At 35.3% G+C, this 21296-nt stretch overlaps 1 protein-coding gene across 3 annotated transcripts in view; it reads left to right on the top strand.

Moving 5' to 3' along the window:
- The window catches only part of STIM2 (stromal interaction molecule 2), a 162411-nt gene that overhangs the window by 115722 nt on the left and 25393 nt on the right, over window positions 1–21296 (top strand). For all 3 annotated transcript variants that reach the window (XM_059923229.1, XM_059923228.1, XM_059923230.1), the window contains 4 exons: window positions 13010–13121; window positions 17097–17212; window positions 20112–20289; window positions 20812–20989. In XM_059923229.1, coding sequence (XP_059779212.1) covers window positions 13010–13121; window positions 17097–17212; window positions 20112–20289; window positions 20812–20989 — 584 coding nt within the window. The remainder of the gene's footprint in view (window positions 1–13009; window positions 13122–17096; window positions 17213–20111; window positions 20290–20811; window positions 20990–21296) is intronic.

The following is a 21296-nucleotide window of genomic DNA, read 5'->3' as shown; positions in this document are numbered from 1 at the left end:
TGAATTCGAGGAGGCAAAAACTAGGTGCTGTCATTCTGAGTTAGTTTGGAAATCTTGAGAAAGTGATGCCCTCCAGATACATGTTAAGTTTAGGGAATATATGATTCTTGGTACATGACATAAACACCCCCAAAAAGCAAATAGTATTCGTCACACTTAAGTAATATCTAAGAATACCAACTACTGTTCGCAACTACTGGTAACTTTACTGTAAAGAGCCTAAGAATGTAGAAGGTTTTTGCAGTGCTGTGTCTTCATGATGTCCTAGAATTCTTATCTTTTGAGTTACTCATGAATTTTTGCCAAGTGAGGTCTTCTCAGTAGGGAAAAGAACAAATATAACATTAGAGAGTCAATGAATATAAAGTTTATAAAGGCGTCCAGAGAATTGTCTAGGGAGATATGCTTTTATGAAATTATAAAAAGTTATTAAATTATAAGTAGTTATAGGCAGTACTTTGCTGTTATCAATTCTAGGAAAAGCAATACTTTCATGAGATTTAGACTACTATAAGAAATGGAAGTTTTATTTAGTTTACGGTGCTGTCTTCATTTTTTATATTTTTTAATGAAGAATTTGGATAATATTTTTTCAGAAATTAATTTGATGTCGTTGTGATTGTCTTTCATTTTCTTTATATTAATAGGAAGCAAGGAGCAGAATTCTCTGAAATACCAAATTGGTGTAATATTTTTATTAGCATTTGTGTAGACTGAAGACATGGATAAATTACGAATAGATATGGTATTTGTCTTCTGGAATGTAAGAATTTATTTTGCAAGTAAATTGGTTAGGCAGGACTTAGAGGTCACGTCTATGGTTTTTGGTTTGCCAACACTTCCATTAAAATAGATACTCATTACTCACTAGAAATAAGAGGGCAATTTATAATTTAAGTAGAACTCTGAATTTAATTATTTGGAAATAACTTGTTGTTTTGTCTCCAACACTGTTTCACCAGAGTAAGCAGATTTACTTTCTTCCCCATTGACACAGCTGGGGCCTGGAAAAAAAAAAAAGTTAAAGCAGGAAAGCGCTTCTGGATCTGGGAAATAAGTCAATTTCAAGAGAACAAAGAAATATAACTGGGAATTATTGAATAGACAGTTAGAAAAGGCACACACACAAAAAAGGTTATTTCAACTCCAGCTCTACTTTTACAGTAGAGAAATAGTAAAGTTCAGATGTTTTAGTGTTTTAAACCAATGTAGTCACGATGTTCCTAAAAAAAAAAACTACTTAAATTTCAGGTTATTCCTGAATGCAACCAAAGTTAAGAAAAGAATTGGTCTTCTTTAAAGTCTAGTTTTCGAAAGTATCATAAATATTTTTGTAGTAGTTTATTATTAGTTTTTTTGCTAAATAAACATCATAAATCTGTACTAGAAATTTCCAGTATTATGAATTTAAGATCTTACATCTTTTCAACCTGGTACTAAATGAATGTTGAACAACAAATAAACTTTTTATGGATTCTGAGGCTTTATAATCACTGAGGTCTCTCATCTTTTAGTTACTGGTATCTTGCGAAACTCCAAGGTACAGCTGTCCTTTCCTAGAGAGACAGTATTCCATAGAAAGTGTGGAGCTTGACTTCCTAGATTCAGCTCTTTGTGTAACAGTAAATTTTTTTCCCCTTGAGCAAGTACCTTAATCTTTCTGTCTTTAGCTTTCCCCATCTGTAAAATGTAGGTAGTAATAGTACCCACCTTAGAGGATTGTGTTGAGGATTAAATGAGTTAATATATAGAGCTTAGAACAATACTTAACAGCTAATAAGGGCCTAATATTTGCTATTATCATTGTTAGTGTTAAAAGATTACCATACTTTCTTGAAGAAAACCACAAACTACAAAAGTAATGAAGTTAGCAATTGTTAGAACTCTCTGCCTGCATAATTGAAAAAGAAAGATTATTAATGCAGTTTTTTTAATTGAAAGCAATTTCAAATTTAGTGAAAAGTTGCAGGACCAGAACAAAGAACTCATATACACTTTGTCCAGAGACCCTCATTCCAATTTTGCCTTTTATCCTCATAATGACCTTTATAGCCAAAGGATCCAAGAGTATTCAGTTGTCCTGAGTTTGTAGTCTTCTTTAATCTGGAACAGTTCCATAGTATTTCCTTGCCTTGCATGTCTTTGGCCAGTAATTGTCAAAAGTGTCATTTTGTAGATTGTATCTAAATTAGGGTTTGTTTGATGTTTTCATATGACTAGATCCCTGTTAGGCATTTGGGCTGGACTGTCACAGAAATGATTCTTTTCATTAAATTCTTTTGATTGGCACATGGTGTCAGTTTGTCTTATGTGGTGTTACCTTTGATCACTTGATTAAGATAGTGTCTACTCCATTTCTGTAACTGTAAAGTTACTTTTTTCCCCCTTTGTAATATTTTGTGTGTGTGTGGAGAGAAACTTGGAGACTTTGTAACATCACATTCCTCATATCACTTTCACCCACTAGTTTCAGCATCTGTGAATGTTTCTTGCCTGAATTAATTATTACTCTGATGGTTGCCAAATTGTAATTTTTCAAATTCCATCATTCTATTTATTAGTTGCATTTTATTATAAGGAAGAAATTTAAACAGTGTATTGTCAACATCTTGTCCTGTGAAAAGGGTGGGAGATAACAGACATATCTTGAAAATAGAAATTGGGAAAATAGTGAATCTCAAAATCTTATAACTGTTCTGAAGATTGATCTTAAGCATTTATTCATTTATATCAGCATGGACTCCTGGATTTGTTGCTCTCATTATTTTAATGCTTAAATTGTCCCAACTATGGCTAGTGGGAAGCCTTTCAAGCTGGCTTTTCTATTCTTTCATATGTATGTCTCTATCATTTTTTGAGCTTTCCTTATATTCTGGCACAAAAAGATGTTCCAGGCTTATTTTGTTATTTCTCAGCCCTACCCCTGGAAACAACCATTTCTCCAAGGAGTTCTGGTTGCTTTTAGTTGAGGTGGTATTTAGAAACCAAGATTTGCACACTAGGTGTTCTCATTGCTACTGAGGTATTATTCCCAGGCCTTCTCAGTGGACAGAGTTAAGAAACACACACACACACATCTCTATTTACTTCTCTCTATATATTAAAAGTCACGAGTTCTCACTGATACCTGTTACCAGTTCACATTGATACCAGTCTAACACTACTGGATTAATTCTAGCTGGTTAATTCTAGTTAACTTCTTTCCCTATTTGTATCTCATTTCACTGACTATGAAACACCTAGCTCTGTTATCTTCAATATATTTTCTAATTTGCTGAGTCCCCCTGTACATATTCAGTCTCTTGACACCATTGGGCTGCTTCCTCACTCAGGAGCCTGCCTTGTAGGGACCTGGTGTTCCCATTGTCCTCATTAGGCAGACTCTGCCCACCACTAGCCTATCTTCCCATCCTCACATGGAACCCAGCTACTGCTGGGCAATTTGAGAATTTAAAAAGACTTTGGAGAGAAGTCGAGTGAGCACTATACAGTGACATTGTATTAAGGAGTTCGTCTTTATGAATTTATTTTTATCACTGAAGCACATTATTCACATTTTTCCTTCATCACATAACTCTAGCTATTGACAAAGGTCCCCTGTGAATGGGGAGGCTATTTAATATTTTAATGTTTCAATCATTGTGTCAGTAGTACTCAGAAAACAAGTGAACTTTTCCTAAATTGTTTTGGCATTAATAGTAATGAGTTAAACCACTACTCTATATAGTAGTTGAAACCTAAATTGGAAAATGCTATATACCAAGTAAATGCAGCTAATAGCATTTGTGAACTGTTAGAATTTTAAATGCTACATGTACTAGAAAAAGTCATATCAAAGTTCCTAGGTAATATTATCTTGAGAATGCTTTTACCGTTGGAATTGGTGAATATTTGTATTCTAGGAGAAATAAGGATTAACACGTTTTGCATGTGATGTCTCTTCTTACCTGGAGCTGTGTGACAAGAAGCAGTGAAAGCTCCAATTTTAGCTGGCCTTTGATTTAATACCCTTTAGAAATAAGGTATTTATTAACTGGGCTTTGTGTTCATTTTTGTTGAACTTCCTCTTAAAGTCAATACATTTTCTTACATTGAGCTTTATGTTAGTCTTGGTAATAATTTCTTGACTCTGATGTTTTACGTTTATTTTATCTAGTGCCCAGGAGTAATTACTGTGCACTCAGTAAATATTTGTTGAGTATAAGAATCCCAAGTCACCTGTGCAGATAGTCTTTTGAAGAAACTCCCAAATTCCAAGAGGAAAAAAATTGAGCATTTTTGAAATCTTAATAGCAGAAAATTAAAGCAGACATTTGTAAATATAATAATTATAATTATAGAATTGTTGTTCAACATATTCTTTGAAAAGTAGCATCCTTTCTTTTTTATGAAGCTTAGCCGTACTTTTGAAAAAGTTTGTTGCTTTATCTAGAAATGCCACTCTTTTAAAGTGAATGCAAAGGTGACATTTTCCTGGCAGCCTTGGTTAATAAATCATTTTGTAATTCATTCACTCATCTAGCAAGTATTAATTGAGTTCCTAAGAAACATCTGCCATTCCACATTTGTTTAGTGCCTGCTGTATTTTTGGCATTGTATATATAACATGTTGGGAATATAGAAATGAATAAGAGATATTGTCTGCCCTTAAAGAACTTATTTTCATTTGATGTGAACTACTCTTTGTAGTCTCAGTTCAGTGTTTTAAAAAAAGAAGGTTGAGGGCTGAGTGTAAAATGGAAGATGCATAACCAGAGATTCAGCCACTCTGTCCCTGACATCTTCGATGACATCGTAATGAGATGTTTAGGAAAACTTGATTAAACATTTAATTCCCTTATAGCTATTGAGTTCACTGATTTTGTGGACTTATTTATAAAGAGAGCAAATTCCTTGAATTTACTTATTTATTATAAGTAACAATATTTATTATATTATGATAATAATTTACATTTGTGGAGCAGTTTTACCATTCCTAAGAGTTATTTCCACACACATTTTGTTAGTTAATCTTCAGAACAGTCATACAACTTTGAGACTCAATGTTTCTCCAGTTTCTATTTTTTAGATATGTCTTTGTTATCTTTCATCATCTTCACAAAACTAGGTGTTGATGGTATACTCCGTTTAAATGATAAGATTGCAGTTTACAACAGGAAAAGTATTAAAGCCTTCCCTTAGTGTCCATTGTACCACTGTTGGAGAGAGAACACCTGGTAATTTTTGAGTTCTGAACATTCAGACATTTACCAATATTTATCTAGAGTGTCTAAAAATTACATGTAATTCTTGCATGGTAAAAGGTAAGGAGCTCATGAGAGAAAGTGTGTACTTACTTCTCTTTGATACAACTACTAATATCTACTAATGTCTAGACTTCCCAATTTCAGGGTGTGGCTTTTAGGTGTCCAAATATAGCATGGTGCAGGAACTTAGTCCTGTTAACAGAGACATGCCCCACTGACCACTGTGCAGATGAGGCGCTCACATGCTGGTTCTGTTCTAAAGATAAGCCTCCCTTGACTGTGCTGAGCAGCTGATCATCTGAAGTCTCACTCAGAACTGATACCACAAAGTCTATAAACCGCCTGAGTTGAGATTAAGTGTGGAAAGCTTTAAACATTTTCATTTTTTATATTTTAAAAAGTTATTTTTTTTTAATGTTTATATTACATTTAGTTAAAGTTGCTTTTCATCGAAGTCCTGCTATGTTGAACCTTTGGTTAGTTGCAGTTTCCCCAGATAAATTGTCTGTCACTGTAAGAACTTCTGAGGCTTTTGTAACTTAAAATTCTTAGTTGAAATTGAATTTGGAGAAGCTGTGAATACTGGTCTGCACCTATATTTTAGAAATTAGTACGTCACATAAACATGCCAGTAATTCAAATATTTTTCAAATGACAAATAATTTTTAGCTTGTGTATCAGAGTAGCTTCAAAATATAGAACTTGTTTTTATTAACCATTTCATATGGCCAGCTTTAAGTATAGTTACTTTTTTAACAATGTTTCTTCTTTCTCCTTCCTGACCCCCTTACCACACCTTTTGTTACTTATAAAGAAGTTTTCATACTTTAATAGAAAGTAGTAAGTGTGTAGTAACTGTACTGTATGTAGCTATATGGTACTGTAGTAAAATATCACAAGTTGATTTCTTTGAAATACATTAGTTTCCCAAAAGAAACTGTTAAAGTAATGTTAGTTGCTTTCCTAACATTAAGAACATTACAAATGTTTTTATCATAAATTTAGAAGATAGCAGTTTTTAAAAAGTAATAGGAGATATTAAGAAATGAAATGCAGAGTAAATGTAAATGGTGTGTCTGTTATACACAAGATGTGACACAGCTGACGGTGGCTTTGAAATTTTCTCAGTATGCAGGGGAGGGGAGGAGGAAGTGCATAATGGTTAAGAGTTGGGGCTTTGAAGTTGATGTGGTTTTGAATCCTAACTCCACTGCTTACTTGGTGTGTGAATTTAGACAAGTTACTCATACTCTCTGAGACTCAGCTTCCTGATCTGTAAACCAAGATTATAATATTACTCCTAAAACCTAGTTCATAGGGTTGTTGAAAGGATTTCATGAGATAATTCATGTAAAGCATTTAGCACAGTTCCTGGAACTTGTCAAGTGCTCACAAAATGTTAGGTACTGCTTTATTAACATGTCTCTACATGCACACTAATGCTTTCTAATTAGAAATTAGTTTTCTCCCTCACAGTATTTAGGTGATTTCACAAATCATCTTTGAAGCCTTTTAGGACAGCATGTGCTTAATATTAAATACAACAGATGAAAACTTACATCGTGGTACTTCACTAAGCTGTTTTGTATTTTTAGGCCTGTAACTTAATACAAGTATATGACTAAGTGCACTGGGTGCATTGGTTTTATAAGATGGCCTTCTACAGATGAAATGAGCAAGTAAATACATATATGTAAATCCTCTGAAGTTTCTCTTTTGCACTGTTCCTGTCTGTCACATTTGTTTAAGGCAGAGATGGACTGAAAGCACACAAATTCTCATCGCATCCAACTGTCAAACACATGGCTATAAACTGGCACCTTAGCCTCCATTGTAAGTCTCTGTGATCCTCTTTTGGAGTCAGGGATTCTCTTTGAAATGGGATATCATGAAAACAGTACGGTTTGTCTTTCATTCCACTATGGGACAGCAAGTAGACACAAAAACAAAACAAAACAGCTTCTTTAAGGAAGAAAAAAGTCAGTTATATATTTAGCTAATACTTAAATGGCAACTTTATGCTGGGCTGCTGGAAGCTTACAGTATGGTAGGAACATAAGATGTAATTAAGCAAACTGTTACAAAATAAGGCAGCACATATGATATGCCATTTGGTAGAAATAGTAAGTACTATAGAAATTCAGGGGAGGGAGAGACCACTTTCAGTTGGAGTGTTTCTTCTACTTATAACCTAGTTTGTACAACTGAGCATGTACCTGTGCATGACTCATGAGTCTTTTTTAGAAGGCTGCTTTTGCTGGGTGGCCACAGGAATGCTTGATTCTTTACCTCTCTGTTGCTGGGTATTTCTAGCCCTTACTCTCTCTTCATTCTCCCCATTACTATAGAGTCTACTGCTGTCTCCCCTGAGGCCCAGTTACTGTTTTTCATCTTTTCAAAGTGTTGGTCCAAACTAATTATATGGAGGTGGCATTGACGATAGCAAGTAGGAAGGGCAGGAAAGAGGAAGTGTTTTGGTGTAGAATCAGGAGTCTCATTCCCTATTACAGAAAGAGCCCTTTAGAGAGCAGCAAGGGGGGCATGGAAAGGAGAGTCCTCATAGTGCCTCTCTGTTCCTGTGAAAAATCCATAAATGTGTTCTCCCACACCCCCTCGTCTCCTGGAGATTTGGTTCTCGTCACCATCCTGTCCCCACTCTCCCCTGTCCCACACTACTTGCTTTGCTCCAGAGCCCTGCTCCAGCTCTCAATCCCCTGACTCTTTGAAATCTTACCCTTCAGGCTGTTAGAGCCCCCTTTTCAAGTCCTAGGAGTCAGTCCCATGATGAAGAACTGGTGTAGCTCCATTGGGCTATTGTGTTACTGCCTCCAGGCCTTCAGTAGGCCATGATGCTTACTTAATGCCTGTAGTGGAATCCTGAATCCATTAACGCAGTTACCCACAGCAGATTGCTCATATGTAATGTTTAACTCTTGAATTACTATTAGTACTGTAGGTCTGGAAGCTTTTTTTCTATGAGAAAATGTGTTTTGAATTTTAACGTTAAATAGTGAGCTCTTCTTTTAAATCAGGAGCCACCTATATTGGCAGTGAACTTGGAGTCAGAAGATTTGAGTTCAGATGCTAGCTGTGTAACTACATTGTAATTACATGACCTCTCTTGGATAAGGTTCTCTCTATAGACTGTAGAGGTAACAGCTGTCTCTCAGATGTGGTTTGGAGGTGTTAAATGAGAATGTATGTGAAAGTGTGTAGTAAAATGTAAAATCCTATATCAAAGGAATGTGGCATTATGGTGTTAATAATCACTGTGTTAGGTAAAAGAACAAGTTCCTGCCCTCTGGGAACTCATCATCCAGAGGGTAACACAAGCACGGACAATTACATTAGAGTATGTGATAAATCCTATGGCAGATACAGGTACATGTGATCAGGGGAGCAAGGAAGAGCAACTATAATCTGGAAATGGATAGATAGGGAAAACTTCGTGGAGGAGTGACTTCCTGATCTGAAGGCTAAGGAAGAGCAAGCCTGGCAAAGAAGGAAGAAGGGAAAGCCATTCCAGGTTGAAGGAGTGGCATGGGGGAATATGGCAGATTTAGAAAGCTGCATATATGGTTTCAAGTATGGAGCATAAACCGTCTACTTGTAGTGCCTAATTTGATTATGAGGACCACTTACCTAACTCTAAAGAGGTAATGTTATTGTACAATGGTAGACAATTCTAGAAATGGACTTGGTCTGAAACCTGGTTTGACCATTTAGTAATCTGTTTTATCTAATTAAAAACTTCACCTTCATAAACTTATAGGTTCTGTATGATGATGAAAGTACCTACTTCAAAACGGTTGTTGCAATGGTGGTTTGAAATAAGTTTTGCAAATCTCCTGGTGTTTAATAAACATGTAGTAAATGTTAGGAACAGTTTTGTTGCTGTCCTAAAAGTTCTTAGAGTTACTTTTTCCCTCTCAGTATTCTGTAATCTACTGTTCTAGGTTAACAGTTTAGCAATATTTTAAACGTTATCTCTTGTTCATTATAACAAAATCATAAAAACAGAATTTGAGTGAATTTGAAAGATGGTCTAGCTCAATTTCATTATTTTGTGTGTGTGTTGAGAAACAGAGTCACAGTTAAATAATCTGGCTATGATATCACAATGAGTTAGTGACACAGCTGGGACTAGAATCAGGTCTGTTTGAATTCCAGAGTTCTTTCTCTTGGTCTTGGAATAAATTGCCAAAAATCACTCAAAGACACCAACCTATGGCACTGGCCACAATTTCTAGCAGAAACAATATAAGTTAACAATGTAGAAACTGACATTTCTGTAGCTTTACAGATAGATTTAAAAAATCTATATTTTTAAAGGAGTATCATATCCTCCTCTGCCCGCCCTCTGGTGGGAATGGTATTTAGCAACAGCACATGTGAAAGAGCAGTGAGAGGCAGATACTAAGGAACTGGATAATTCTCTTTTTTTAATTTACTTTTTAAAATTGAAGTATAGTTGATTTATGGATAATTCTTAAATGAATAATTCCTTTGCCATCAAAAATTTGTCATACAGACAAATTCCTATTTCTGTTTGAATCTCCTTTCTAAAATATGAAAATAGATTTTCATAATACTTCTCAATTAAACACACTCTACTTCGTTTATTCAAGAGGATCCAATAGATAATTTGTTTAGTGCCTTTTGTGTACCAAGTGCTAGGGCTAGAATGGTGAGCAAGAAACTCATGCTTTAGTGGTTATAAACAGATGTTGAAACAATAATCATACAAATAAATAATTATAATTAGTTAAATGCTATGCCTAAAAGTACAGAGTGATATATGATCATATAGTAATGTTTGAGGAGGCTCCCCTGAGGAATTAAAGTTTTAACTGCAATATGAAGGCTCAACAAAGTAAATAGGCAAAGATGAGTCAGAGGGATAGAGAAAGGGAAAGAGGAAACAGCATGTGCAAAGGCCCTGAGGAAGGACATAGTATTATCTGTCCTAAGAATTGAAAGACAATTTACTGTAATTGGAGCAGAGAAAGCTAATATAAAATACAGCTCCTGCTCTTGAGAAGTGAAGGTATTTACTAGGCATCACCGAAGAAACCAAATAGCACAAGAAGAAGAAATAAACCTCCCCCCCACCAAAGTAAAATGTGTGCTCTATGTTAGAATTTTGGAGTTTTACAGATTCAGTGAAAAGAAAATTACTTTAGAACCACTATAATATTCTATTTATTAGACGGAGTAATACTAGGATTTGTGTACTTTTAAACATGTATTATTTTTCATTTGATTTTTCTTCTTTTCTATCTTGGTTCATTGGGAATTGAGGGACTATTTTGATGTACTGGAGTGTTTAGATCAGGGACTTTTGCTTTTGATCAGCTGAACAGCCATAGAAATGACAGAGAGAATCTTATCCTGTTTTCTTGGCTGAGGTTTTTGTGTGGGTGTGTGAGGTGCAGCTGCACCGTCGGTTTCTTGGCAGTCAAGGCAAGGCAATTCTCAATGCAGTTCATCTTGGATAGGAAGAAACTTAAGATAAAAAGGCTACTTTGCATGTATTAAATTCAGTGGAAAGCACCCAGGGCCTGAACCTTTGGCTGATATTTATTCTAAGTTATCTGGCTAAATGGATACAGCAGCCTCAGGCACATGCCCAAGCTTATGGCAGGAACACATGAAAGAGAGCTCATTAAAAAAATAGTCAAAGCTTTGTCTCAGTATAAAATTATCAAATATCATATGTAATTTAAAAATTAATTTTTGTTAATTTTTTGTTTATGATTTAGTTAAGCTTTTCCTCTAAAGAACACTTAATGAAAAAAGGCACATTGCTAACATAATCAGAAAGATCTTATCTCAGATTTATCACAGATGGATTCCCATCTCTGCTTTTATTGCTCATTTGTTTTCTTCACTCTACTTTGGCCTTTTCTGTGTTCTATAAGCATTTTGTTTCTCCACACCCTCAGATGAAATGCAGACGAACATGGAGCTCTTTTTTCAAGCACATTTGCATCCTTTCCTTTGGATAAACTTATTGTTCTTCCTACTCTTCAAGTATCAACAGAAATGTCTGAGTTGCTTCCAGTGTTTAACTGCTTGCTTATATCTCTACTATTATTTAATATTATTGCTCTTAGAGTAGTGTAGAATCAGGTCCTGAGGTCAGTTGGCCTGGGTTCAGATCCAGTTCAGCTACTCCTATCTTGGTCCCGTTAACTTCTCAGTTTCTCATCTCCAAAATGGAGATAATCATGTTAGTGCCTCATAAGCTTTTTTTTTTTTAAAGGTTTAAAGGGAAAAATGCATTAAAGGGCTTAACTCAAAATAAGTGTCTAGGAGAAGAGACATTAGCTATTCTTTTCTTCATGATTTAGAACCAATCTTCTAGAATCCATTAACAGCTATCTTCAACTCTTCTGGGTGATTTCATTTAGTCTAAAGACCATCTATATGCCCATGACTTCTAATTTATATCTCTGTTCCTTACCTCACTCTTCCCCAAGCTTGAGGTTTGTATATCTGACTGCTACGTATATTGGCACTTAAATATCTAATACATACTTCAAACATAACATGTCTAAAAATAGAACTTTCGATCTCTATCACCTGCCCCTACTTGCCTCCCCAGTTTGTTCCTCCTCATTCTTTCCTATCTCAGTTAGTGGCAGCACTCTCCGTACTTTTTTTGGCTTTCCTCTAGCTATCAGACCCCATCCATTTCATCAGAACATCTGAAAGCATTTTCCCCAGAATATGTCCTGAATCTGACCACTTGTCACCATATCCTCTACTAGCACGTTAGTCCAAGGGAATATAACCCCTTTTGCTTGGACAGTTGTGGAAGGAATGGTCTCCTTATTCCTCTCTGTTTTCAGTCTTGTCTCTCACAATTCATTCTTCACATTGGATAGTGATATTTTAAAAACATAGATTATTTACCTCTCCTTCTTCTTATTGAAATTAGAAAAATATCCAGAATTTTTGAAAGTATTTTTTGACCTGGCCCCTCTGACTACTTTCTTTCCCTCAAACACAGCTAGTTCATTCCTTATCTTAAGGTTTTTACACCAGCTTTCTCCTTTGTCTGGATTATTTTTTCTCCTAGATCATCACAATGTTGACTCCTTGCAATTTTTAGGTCTTAATTCAGGTAACAGCTCCTCAGAGAGACTTTACCCTGACATCTTTTCTCTCTTAATAGCTGATCACTATCTGAAATTTCCTCCTCTTTTCTTCCTCCTTTTGTTAATTGCCCCTCCCCACTCCCAAAAGAATTTGTTTTATGAGAGTAAGGACTTTATCCATCTTCTTTACTGCCATATTCCCAGTGCTTAGAATGGAACCTGATACTCAGGTTCACAGTATTATATGGATGGATGGCTAAATGAAAGAATGAATGAATAAATACATATCTGGTAAGTTTACAACCAGGGAAATAGTGGATTATTTCTTCCTGTTCAAACTTTGCATAGATGCTTGTTTTAGAATTAAGCATGTTAATATTTTGTTATCTTTTCCTTTATGTGTCTTCTCTGTTCTAGATTGTAAGCCCTTAAGGGTAGGAGGTATGTCTCCATTGTTTTTAGCTTTTCATAGAATGCTACATATTATTGTAGTACTTATTATTGATTGAATTAAATTGAAAATTCAGTCTAACATCTTTAGTTCCAATTAAGTTATAGTATTGTTATACATATGTGTATGTATATAAATATATATATAATTTATATAAATTCTGAAAGCAGATGTGTTTAAAATATTCCTTCTCTTTTCATCTTTTGCAGTTCATAATTGGACCCTTGAGGACACGCTTCAGTGGTTGATAGAATTTGTTGAACTACCCCAATATGAGAAGAATTTTAGAGACAATAATGTCAAAGGAACAACGCTTCCCAGGTGGGTCTTTATTATTCAAATGTATTTTTTGTACTCCTGGAGAATAATGTTACTTTTCAAAGCAAAATCTACAAGTTACTTCTGTGGCTCAGTGCTCAAAGAACATATTATAAATATATCCATTCTTTGATATCTGTACAGTGTGAATTTGCAAGCTTTAACCAATTTTTCTTGCCTAAATAATCTGGCCTTTTAAAATATTTATTCCTAAGGAAAGTAATTTTGAAAATTAGAAGGTAGGTCAACTACATCTTTTTTAGATAACATCAAAGGGCCAACCTCTGTGGAGCAGCTAAGCCTGCGATCTGCAACTACTGCGCCAGCGTGCTGCAACTACTGAAGCCAACACGCCTAGAGCCCATGTTCCACAACAGGAGAAGCCACTGCGATGAGAAGCCTGTGCACTGCAACGAAGAGTAGCCCCCACTCGCTGCAACTAGAGAAAGCCCATGCACAGCAACGAAGACCCAATGCAGCCAAAAAAAAAAAACAACAGAAAAACCCCCAAAAACAAAGGGCCGACCTCTGACCCCGTTGTAAATGTAACAAAAGCTTATTCATTTGATATGGGTCCACCTTTATGAAAAGACCTATTTGAATGGATTAATGTACAGATCCTTAGTCTTAATTGGTATTCTTTTAATAACAACACTTAATTTTAGTGACCATATGTTAAACCTCAAAAACATGAAGTTTAATAAATAAACTGTAAATAATAACAACCATTTTTGAATGTATATTACATAGAGGTACTGTATATTATCTCATATAAGCTTCATGGTTAAAATGAAGTACAGTGTATTATTATCCCCATTTTACAGATTGAAAAAACCAAGTCAGAGAGAAGTTAAATATTTTGCCCAAGGTAGCATTTGAACACAGAGAGATCTGATACCAAAGTATAGGATGCCAATTTATTCCTTAGGTGTCTGGAATTAATTGTCACTACTTTTCTAAATTATGTTTTAAAAATTCCATTAGTTAACCTAATAATTGTTAAAGATTTAAATGTTAAAATTTGCATAATTCCACTGGAACTTGACCCTTATGAGATTGCTTATGTTCCATTCCAACCTAGATTGTTTCTTGTACCAAAAAGTCTCTAATAATGCTATCTAATTATTATATGCATATTTTATTTCTAATCAATTTACTTATACATCCTATTTAAATAAGAGGCATTTGTTGCTTTGAAGTTTGTATTTTGGATCAAGTTGAAAGTTTTCATATCTTCTTAAATGTATTCTGAAAATCAACATCAGTATTTCTGATTTTACTGTGCACATGACTATAATGATGAAATTATGGAGTTAAGAGTCAAATCAACAAGTGCATATTAAGTGTCTTGTATGTTCATGGTGCAACTAGATGCTGAAAAGAAGGAAAAAAAAAATAAAATAGAGTTCTTGCTTTTAAATAAGACAAGTTTCTAAGTTAAAACAAAACAGGATAGTAGAGCATTGATGGGATTAGGGTTTTTCAAGTTATGTTACCCTGGAACATATAGAATTTTTCTTATCCTGTCTTTTGGGAAGTTTCTTTATATAACAACAACATGAAATAAAATAGGCTGCTTGATTTTGTTTGTTTTTTTGAGCTGCATTGGGTCTTCGTTGCTGCACGTGGCCTTTCTCTAGTTGTGGCGAGCGGGGGCTACTTTTCGTTGAGGTGCACGGGCTTCTCATTGTGGTGGCTTCTCTTGTTATGGAGCACAGGCTCTAGGTGCGCGGGCTTTAGCAGCTGTGGCTCGCGGGCTTTAGCAGTTGTGGCTCGCGGGCTCTAGAGTGCAGGCTCAGTAGTTGTGGCACACGGGCTTAGTTGCTCCGTGGCATGTGGGATCTTCCCGGACCAGGGATAGAACCCATGTCCCCTGCATTGGCAGGCAGATTCTTAACCACTGCACCACCAGGGAAGTCCCAGGCTGCTTGATGTTTTGACCATAAATGTTATAGCCACTTTTTTCTTTTGGTTAAGTAAAGGTTATCAGAGATAACCTCAAATTCTGGTAGAATTGTTGAGATAACATCACACACTAAATCAAGATCAGTTTTTTAAAAATAGTGAACACGTTACTACAGAAGAAAAGCTTATAAATGTGGAAGTTCGGCTTTCAGGTCAGCCCACTGGAGGCTTTTTGAATGGAGGGGAAAGGAAAACTGGAATAGCCTTCATCAAGCCCGTTTTATATGGTAATAGAAATTAGATGAGTCCATTTAAAAGCTTAACTTTTATATGGTAATAGAAATTAACTTCACAACTTTTGAACTTAAACTTTTTTGTAGGGTAACTGTAGATATAAGAACTATTTATAAGAATGTATAAGAAAATGTATTACACATTCCAGATGTACACATACCTACAATAATTCATTATTTTGTTTCCTTTCTGTGGCATTAAAATATTGTTACATCTGCAGTAGGTAGGTAAAATTATGTTAGTTTTATGTCATGGTTATCTTTAAGCCTTTTATTGTATTTTCTATATTCTGTAATTCTTGTTACCAGAGCTTATACTAAGGCTCTCTTCACCTGACACATGCCTCCTCATTCCTTTCAGACCTGTGTGAACTTTCCTGACATCCTCACCCACTCAGGTAGAATTGCTTCCACCTCTGGGCTCATATAGAACTTTGCATAAAATTCTGTTTTATAGTTTCCTTTTTACTACATCTCATTGTCTGTCTTAAATTTAGTCTACCGATAGTATTGCTATTCATTCATGCATCCATCCATGCATTCATTCATCTGTTATATAAACATTTATCAAGCATCTACTTTTGCCAAGCACCATGCTAGGTTTGGGGATAAAGAGATGAGGCATAGTTTGCCTTCAAGCACTTTGATAAGTGTCATATTGAAGATGTAACAGGAGCATACACAAAAGGTTACCTGCAGAGATGATGAGGGAAGGCATTTTCTATAGGGCAAGTTAGAGTTCTTTACTCTCTGAAGTTTTGTAGAAACCTCATCGGATTTCTGTTACCTGAAATCTTCCTAAATAAAATGTAGTGGTTCAGAGTACAGTCATTGAGATCATACACATTTGGGTTTGAATCCCTGCCTTACTTCTTACTAATTAGTAACCTTGGGCAAGTTACTCAGCCTCGCAGTACCTTAGTTTCCTCATCTATAAAATGGCAACTTTACACATATTATAGGTTCTTTGAGTTCTAAAAACCCTTGGCACAGTACCCAGCATGTAGTACATGCTTGTTGTAATCGTCATTGTTATTAACAGTTTTATTATTATTATTACACTTTGTATCGTAAGACCCTTCTTGGCATCATATTGGTTGATAAGAAATCTTGACAACTGGGATACTTGGATTTGAAGTCCAAAACGGAGTGATTTTATTTCCTTATTTCACCTATGCCTTTTGGCACCCTGCATACTTTCTTCATTGCTAATGAAATGATTCAATACTTCTTACTACATCAGTCCCTCAGTTTACTCCCCCAGCCAGTGATGACTTTTTACTTCCCATTTATGACTTCAGTGGACTTTGCTTAAATAGTTTAAATATTAGAATGTAAAGGTATAGCTGTTTTAAAAGATATTTATAAAGAAAAGCAATATGATCTAAATTGAGGATGATTTTTAAAAGTCTGCTATGTTCAGTAAATTACTTACAATTTTCTTGTTTATGAAATGATAGTAAAATGGCAGAGGTAATTAATGATTATAAAATATTTTGAATTTGATAAATTTCTAAATCATATTAAGTTATAGCATAAAGTAACCATAGAAAACAAAAACATCAATGTAGCAACTAAATTATTAACATACAGGAGTGTTTGCACTGCTGAGTTTTCACTGAAAAGGTTTTCGATACATGTTAATAAAGTGTTAAATTGCACATGGATGAGCTCTTAAAGTAATCATCACTAATATGTATAGTGTTAAATATGTTGCTGAAATATTTAAATTTACATACTAGTAATATTTTTAATATATATGTATTTTTTAAATGAACAGGATAGCAGTGCATGAACCTTCATTTATGATCTCTCAGTTGAAAATCAGTGATCGGAGTCACAGACAGAAACTTCAGCTCAAGGCGCTGGATGTGGTTTTGTTCGGACCTCTAACGCGTTAGTATTCTCTCTCCCAAAATATGGTGCGAAAGAATAATCAGATCATCCATTGTTGTTTAAAGAAGGAAAAAGTAAGAAAGGTGGTAGACCAAGAAGAATCCTCTGTTAGCTATGAAAGAAATGTAATACTATCTTAAAAGACTTGTAGGGTGAGATTTTCTGTCATTGAAATATGGAGTGTGGAATTTTCAAAGCTGGTTACTGATGTAGAAAGTTGTAAAAACTATATGTTAGTTGATAATTTAGAATTAAATTTCTAGATTTAAAGCTCTTGACAGCAGTTTTAATGTTGATGTTATTATAGCTGGATATTCACTGAAGAGTCCTTAAAAAAAAGGTGCAATCTAACCATCTTGATAACACGAAGTAATAAATCCTAAGTTGACTTTATTAATTACCAGGAAAAGGATTTTTAAGATACAGATCAAAAACAGAGGCCCTAGAGGTCTGCTTGAAACTGTACAAAGTAACAGACTATTCTGGCAGAAGTACAAGGTGGAGAATGTTACTTGATTGTTCTAAAGAAGAACATTTAAGAAATTGCTTTGTCATATTTGTAAGGGAAGTGAACCTTGTTCTTCTTTACCTTGAGAGGAATATTTTCTTCCCAGAAGGGAAGTTTAATATGTTTACTTCATTTAATTTCAAATTTCAGAAAGCTTTGCGGGAAAAATGTTTGAAGAGTACACATTTTAGAGGAATTATATTTTATTTTTCAGAAGGTAAAAAGGGTAACAAAATTAATCCAAGAAAAATGGCTTTTACAAATTATAAATTAAGAAACTAACGTTAATTTTACCTCAGTTCTTGAAGTTAAGAGACTTGCAGGTTTCTATGATACCATGTTGGGGGTGCCCCTGCTAATAAAGGGTTACTGGAGTGGTTGGATGGATTCCATGACTTTACTGGTGGTTCTTTTTTGGCTCAGGCTAAAAGGGCAGCTGGTGAAACAGCTGGAACTCCCCTTTGTGAGAGTTGGTGGAAATTACAAACCCTATGAAATAGAACACTATTGAAATGCCAAGCATTCCATAAAGATGATACCCTTTCTAACCTTTTCCTTATCCTAAGTTTTCAACTGAATCTATTGGAGGTTGTCTTCTGTGAGATTCGATCTAGTTTTTTCATGTGAATGATTGGTGAAAATAGGAATTAAACTATAGAATTTGTCTCTATATACAAACTGGTCAGGAATATTTATATTTTATTAATCCAAGAACAAACCACTCTCTAAGCCAAACAGTATTATCATTTGAAAAGAAACCAAACTAGTCTCAAAGAATGTTGAAAACAAATGTTTTAGTAACAAACCAGTTTAGAAGTTAATGATGCGTTACCTTTTTAATGTGTTTGTCTTAGAATTATTATTTGAGTGAATGAGCCCTACAGTTGGAACACCCACATTAGATTTATAAAAAATTAGCAGTGTTAAGTGAACAGAAATACATTTTAAAGGAGTTTTCACTGAAATCTCTTCCAGTTTGTGGCACTTATTGTGCAGTTGAGACTTGTCCATCTGTTTATTGTCATTCCTGGTGATTCTAGTTCAGCCTAAACAAGGCTTGTGTTTGGACTAGAGCCTGAGCTGAACCTCTCAGTCTGAGGCAGAATAAAAATAAATCCTTTTGAGACTTTAGCCTTCTGCCAAAGAGTGAATAGTGAATCTCTTTCACTATAGGTGAGGGCGTGCACTCTTGAAATATGAAACACTGAGGGTCTATGGCGTAGAACATGCTGTTTATCACACTATGTAAACGTAGACGAACGCTAGGCTTGTAAGCATGAAAACTTTTCATTTCTATAGAGCTCTTCATCTCATCAAACATGCAGAGTATCTCCTTGCTTCTGGAGGTGTGGGCAGTTAGGCAGTTTTTCACTGAAAAACTGTATCTCTTTTCAACAAATAACATGTTATATTGTATTAGTTATCATGTCTCCCCCCACTGAGCACTCAGAGATCAACTAGGAAATTACTTGACTAGCGGTTGCTGTGGTTTATATTACTGAGGACAGTAGGCCTGGCTCCTGGCTCCTGGCTCCTGACTTTAGAAAAAATGTCGGGGAGTTACTGTCATGCTTGGTGTGCCACAGGGGAAGGCGATCCCGATGTTTCCCTCTAGTAACCCAGATCTCTCTGGCAGATAACCACCTAAAATGTTACTAGTTATGATCATTTAACCCATGGTTTCTCAACCTTGCCACTATTGACACACCGGGCTGGATAATTCCTAGATGATTCTTTGTTACCGCCAGACTGGGGGCAGGAAAGAGACTGTCTTATGCATTATTGGATGTTTGGGAACATCCCTGGCCTCCATCTACTAGATACCCATAACAGACACCCTTACTTCCACCTTCCAAATTATGACAAGCAAAAATTGTCAGATGTCTGCTGGAGGGAATATCACTCTTGGTTGAGAATCACTAATTAATCTCATTACATGGCTGTGTGCTTGGGAAATTGCTTTTTTGGTGAATGATTAGGATTTCAGTTTGTGCATCAAAGCATGACCCCTGCCTAACTTGTCTGAAGGAAGGGAGCTGGTAATGGTGATACTCTTCATGACTCCTTTCACCCCACAGAGGACCATCCTCTCTGTGTGATTGGAGATACTGTTGCTTCTTCAGAGCTCCCCAGGAATTCTGTCACTAGCTCCTGTAGCAGCAGGGACATGGTGCATCCATGTGGATTTATCACTGCCCTCCTGTAGGTCTAGTATATCAGGTAGTTATAATAAGCACATTGATTATTTGAGGAGAACTTGTGTATGGGAGGGACATCTTCATATTTTGTTTTGTTTTTAGATACCTACTATTTTTTAAAATAAGTGGCTGTGTGTACTGAGATTCTGTGATACTCAAAGATTAACTTAACCATCTGTAACTGTCTTCGTAGGCCCTCCTCATAACTGGATGAAGGATTTTATCCTCACAGTTTCTATAGTAATTGGTGTTGGCGGGTGCTGGTTTGCTTACACGCAGAATAGGACATCAAAAGAACATGTTGCAAAAATGATGAAAGACTTAGAGAGTCTACAAACTGCAGAGCAAAGTCTCATGGACTTACAAGAGAGGTGAGTAGGTAAAAAAGACTATAAAACTGTGGGAAGATACAGTTTGTGAATATGTAATATGGGCATATGCTTACCATTTATATTTAGGTTGGTACATACATCAGGAGTTCATTTCATGTTTTTAGAAAAGTATCATATTGTCATAATCACAAATTTATTATAAAGGTATGCACTAGGGCATAAATGGGCAGAAGACCAGTGGAAATAAAGCAAATATAGGTAGAATTATAAGTGAAGTTAAATTTTATTTTTAACATGATTTAAATAATTATGAGTTTCTTAAAAGCTTCTTCCTGAAGAGTGTTTCCCTTCTATATCCTGTATTTTTAGCTCAGGATAAATCAAAATAGCTATATACTAGGCTACCTGATGTTTTTGTTGTCCAAATTTAAGATTAATAGAAAATGCTGTGAATTCTGATTGAAACATGTATCCTATTGCTTGATACGTATTTATTCTTCATTAAGATAATGAAATTTTGGAAACTTTTGTGAGGAATTTTCATTTTTATTGTTCTGTAAGGCTTGAAAAGGCACAGGAAGAAAACAGAAATGTTGCTGTAGAAAAGCAAAATCTAGAGCGCAAAATGATGGATGAAATCAATTACGCAAAGGAAGAGGCTTGTCGGCTGAGAGAGCTAAGGGAGGGAGCTGAATGTGAATTGAGTAGACGTCAGTACGCAGAGCAGGAATTGGAACAGGTATTTATGTTTTAAAAAAGTATTTGTGAGGATATTTGTGTTGCTACCCTGAGGAGTTTTTTGGGTTTCATTCAATCTCCTACATTTAGTTCCATCATATACTCTTCCTTAGTTAATAAAAGAGTCATCTGTCTATATTGTTAGCATTGGTCAAAGTTCATATAGCAAAAAAAAGGAAAAGTTACCCTCATGTTCACTCATTCATGAAGTCCTATCCCATGCCATGTTAATTGTCTTGAGTGAATCTAAGATGTTTATTTAACAACTGTAGTATATTTCAGTTTCTGACTGTAACCTAGTAAAGTAT

This window comes from Balaenoptera ricei, chromosome 5 (assembly GCF_028023285.1).
Source record: "Balaenoptera ricei isolate mBalRic1 chromosome 5, mBalRic1.hap2, whole genome shotgun sequence".
NCBI classification, from domain to species: Eukaryota; Metazoa; Chordata; class Mammalia; order Artiodactyla; family Balaenopteridae; genus Balaenoptera; species Balaenoptera ricei.
This window is presented reverse-complemented; position numbering and strand designations above follow the sequence as displayed.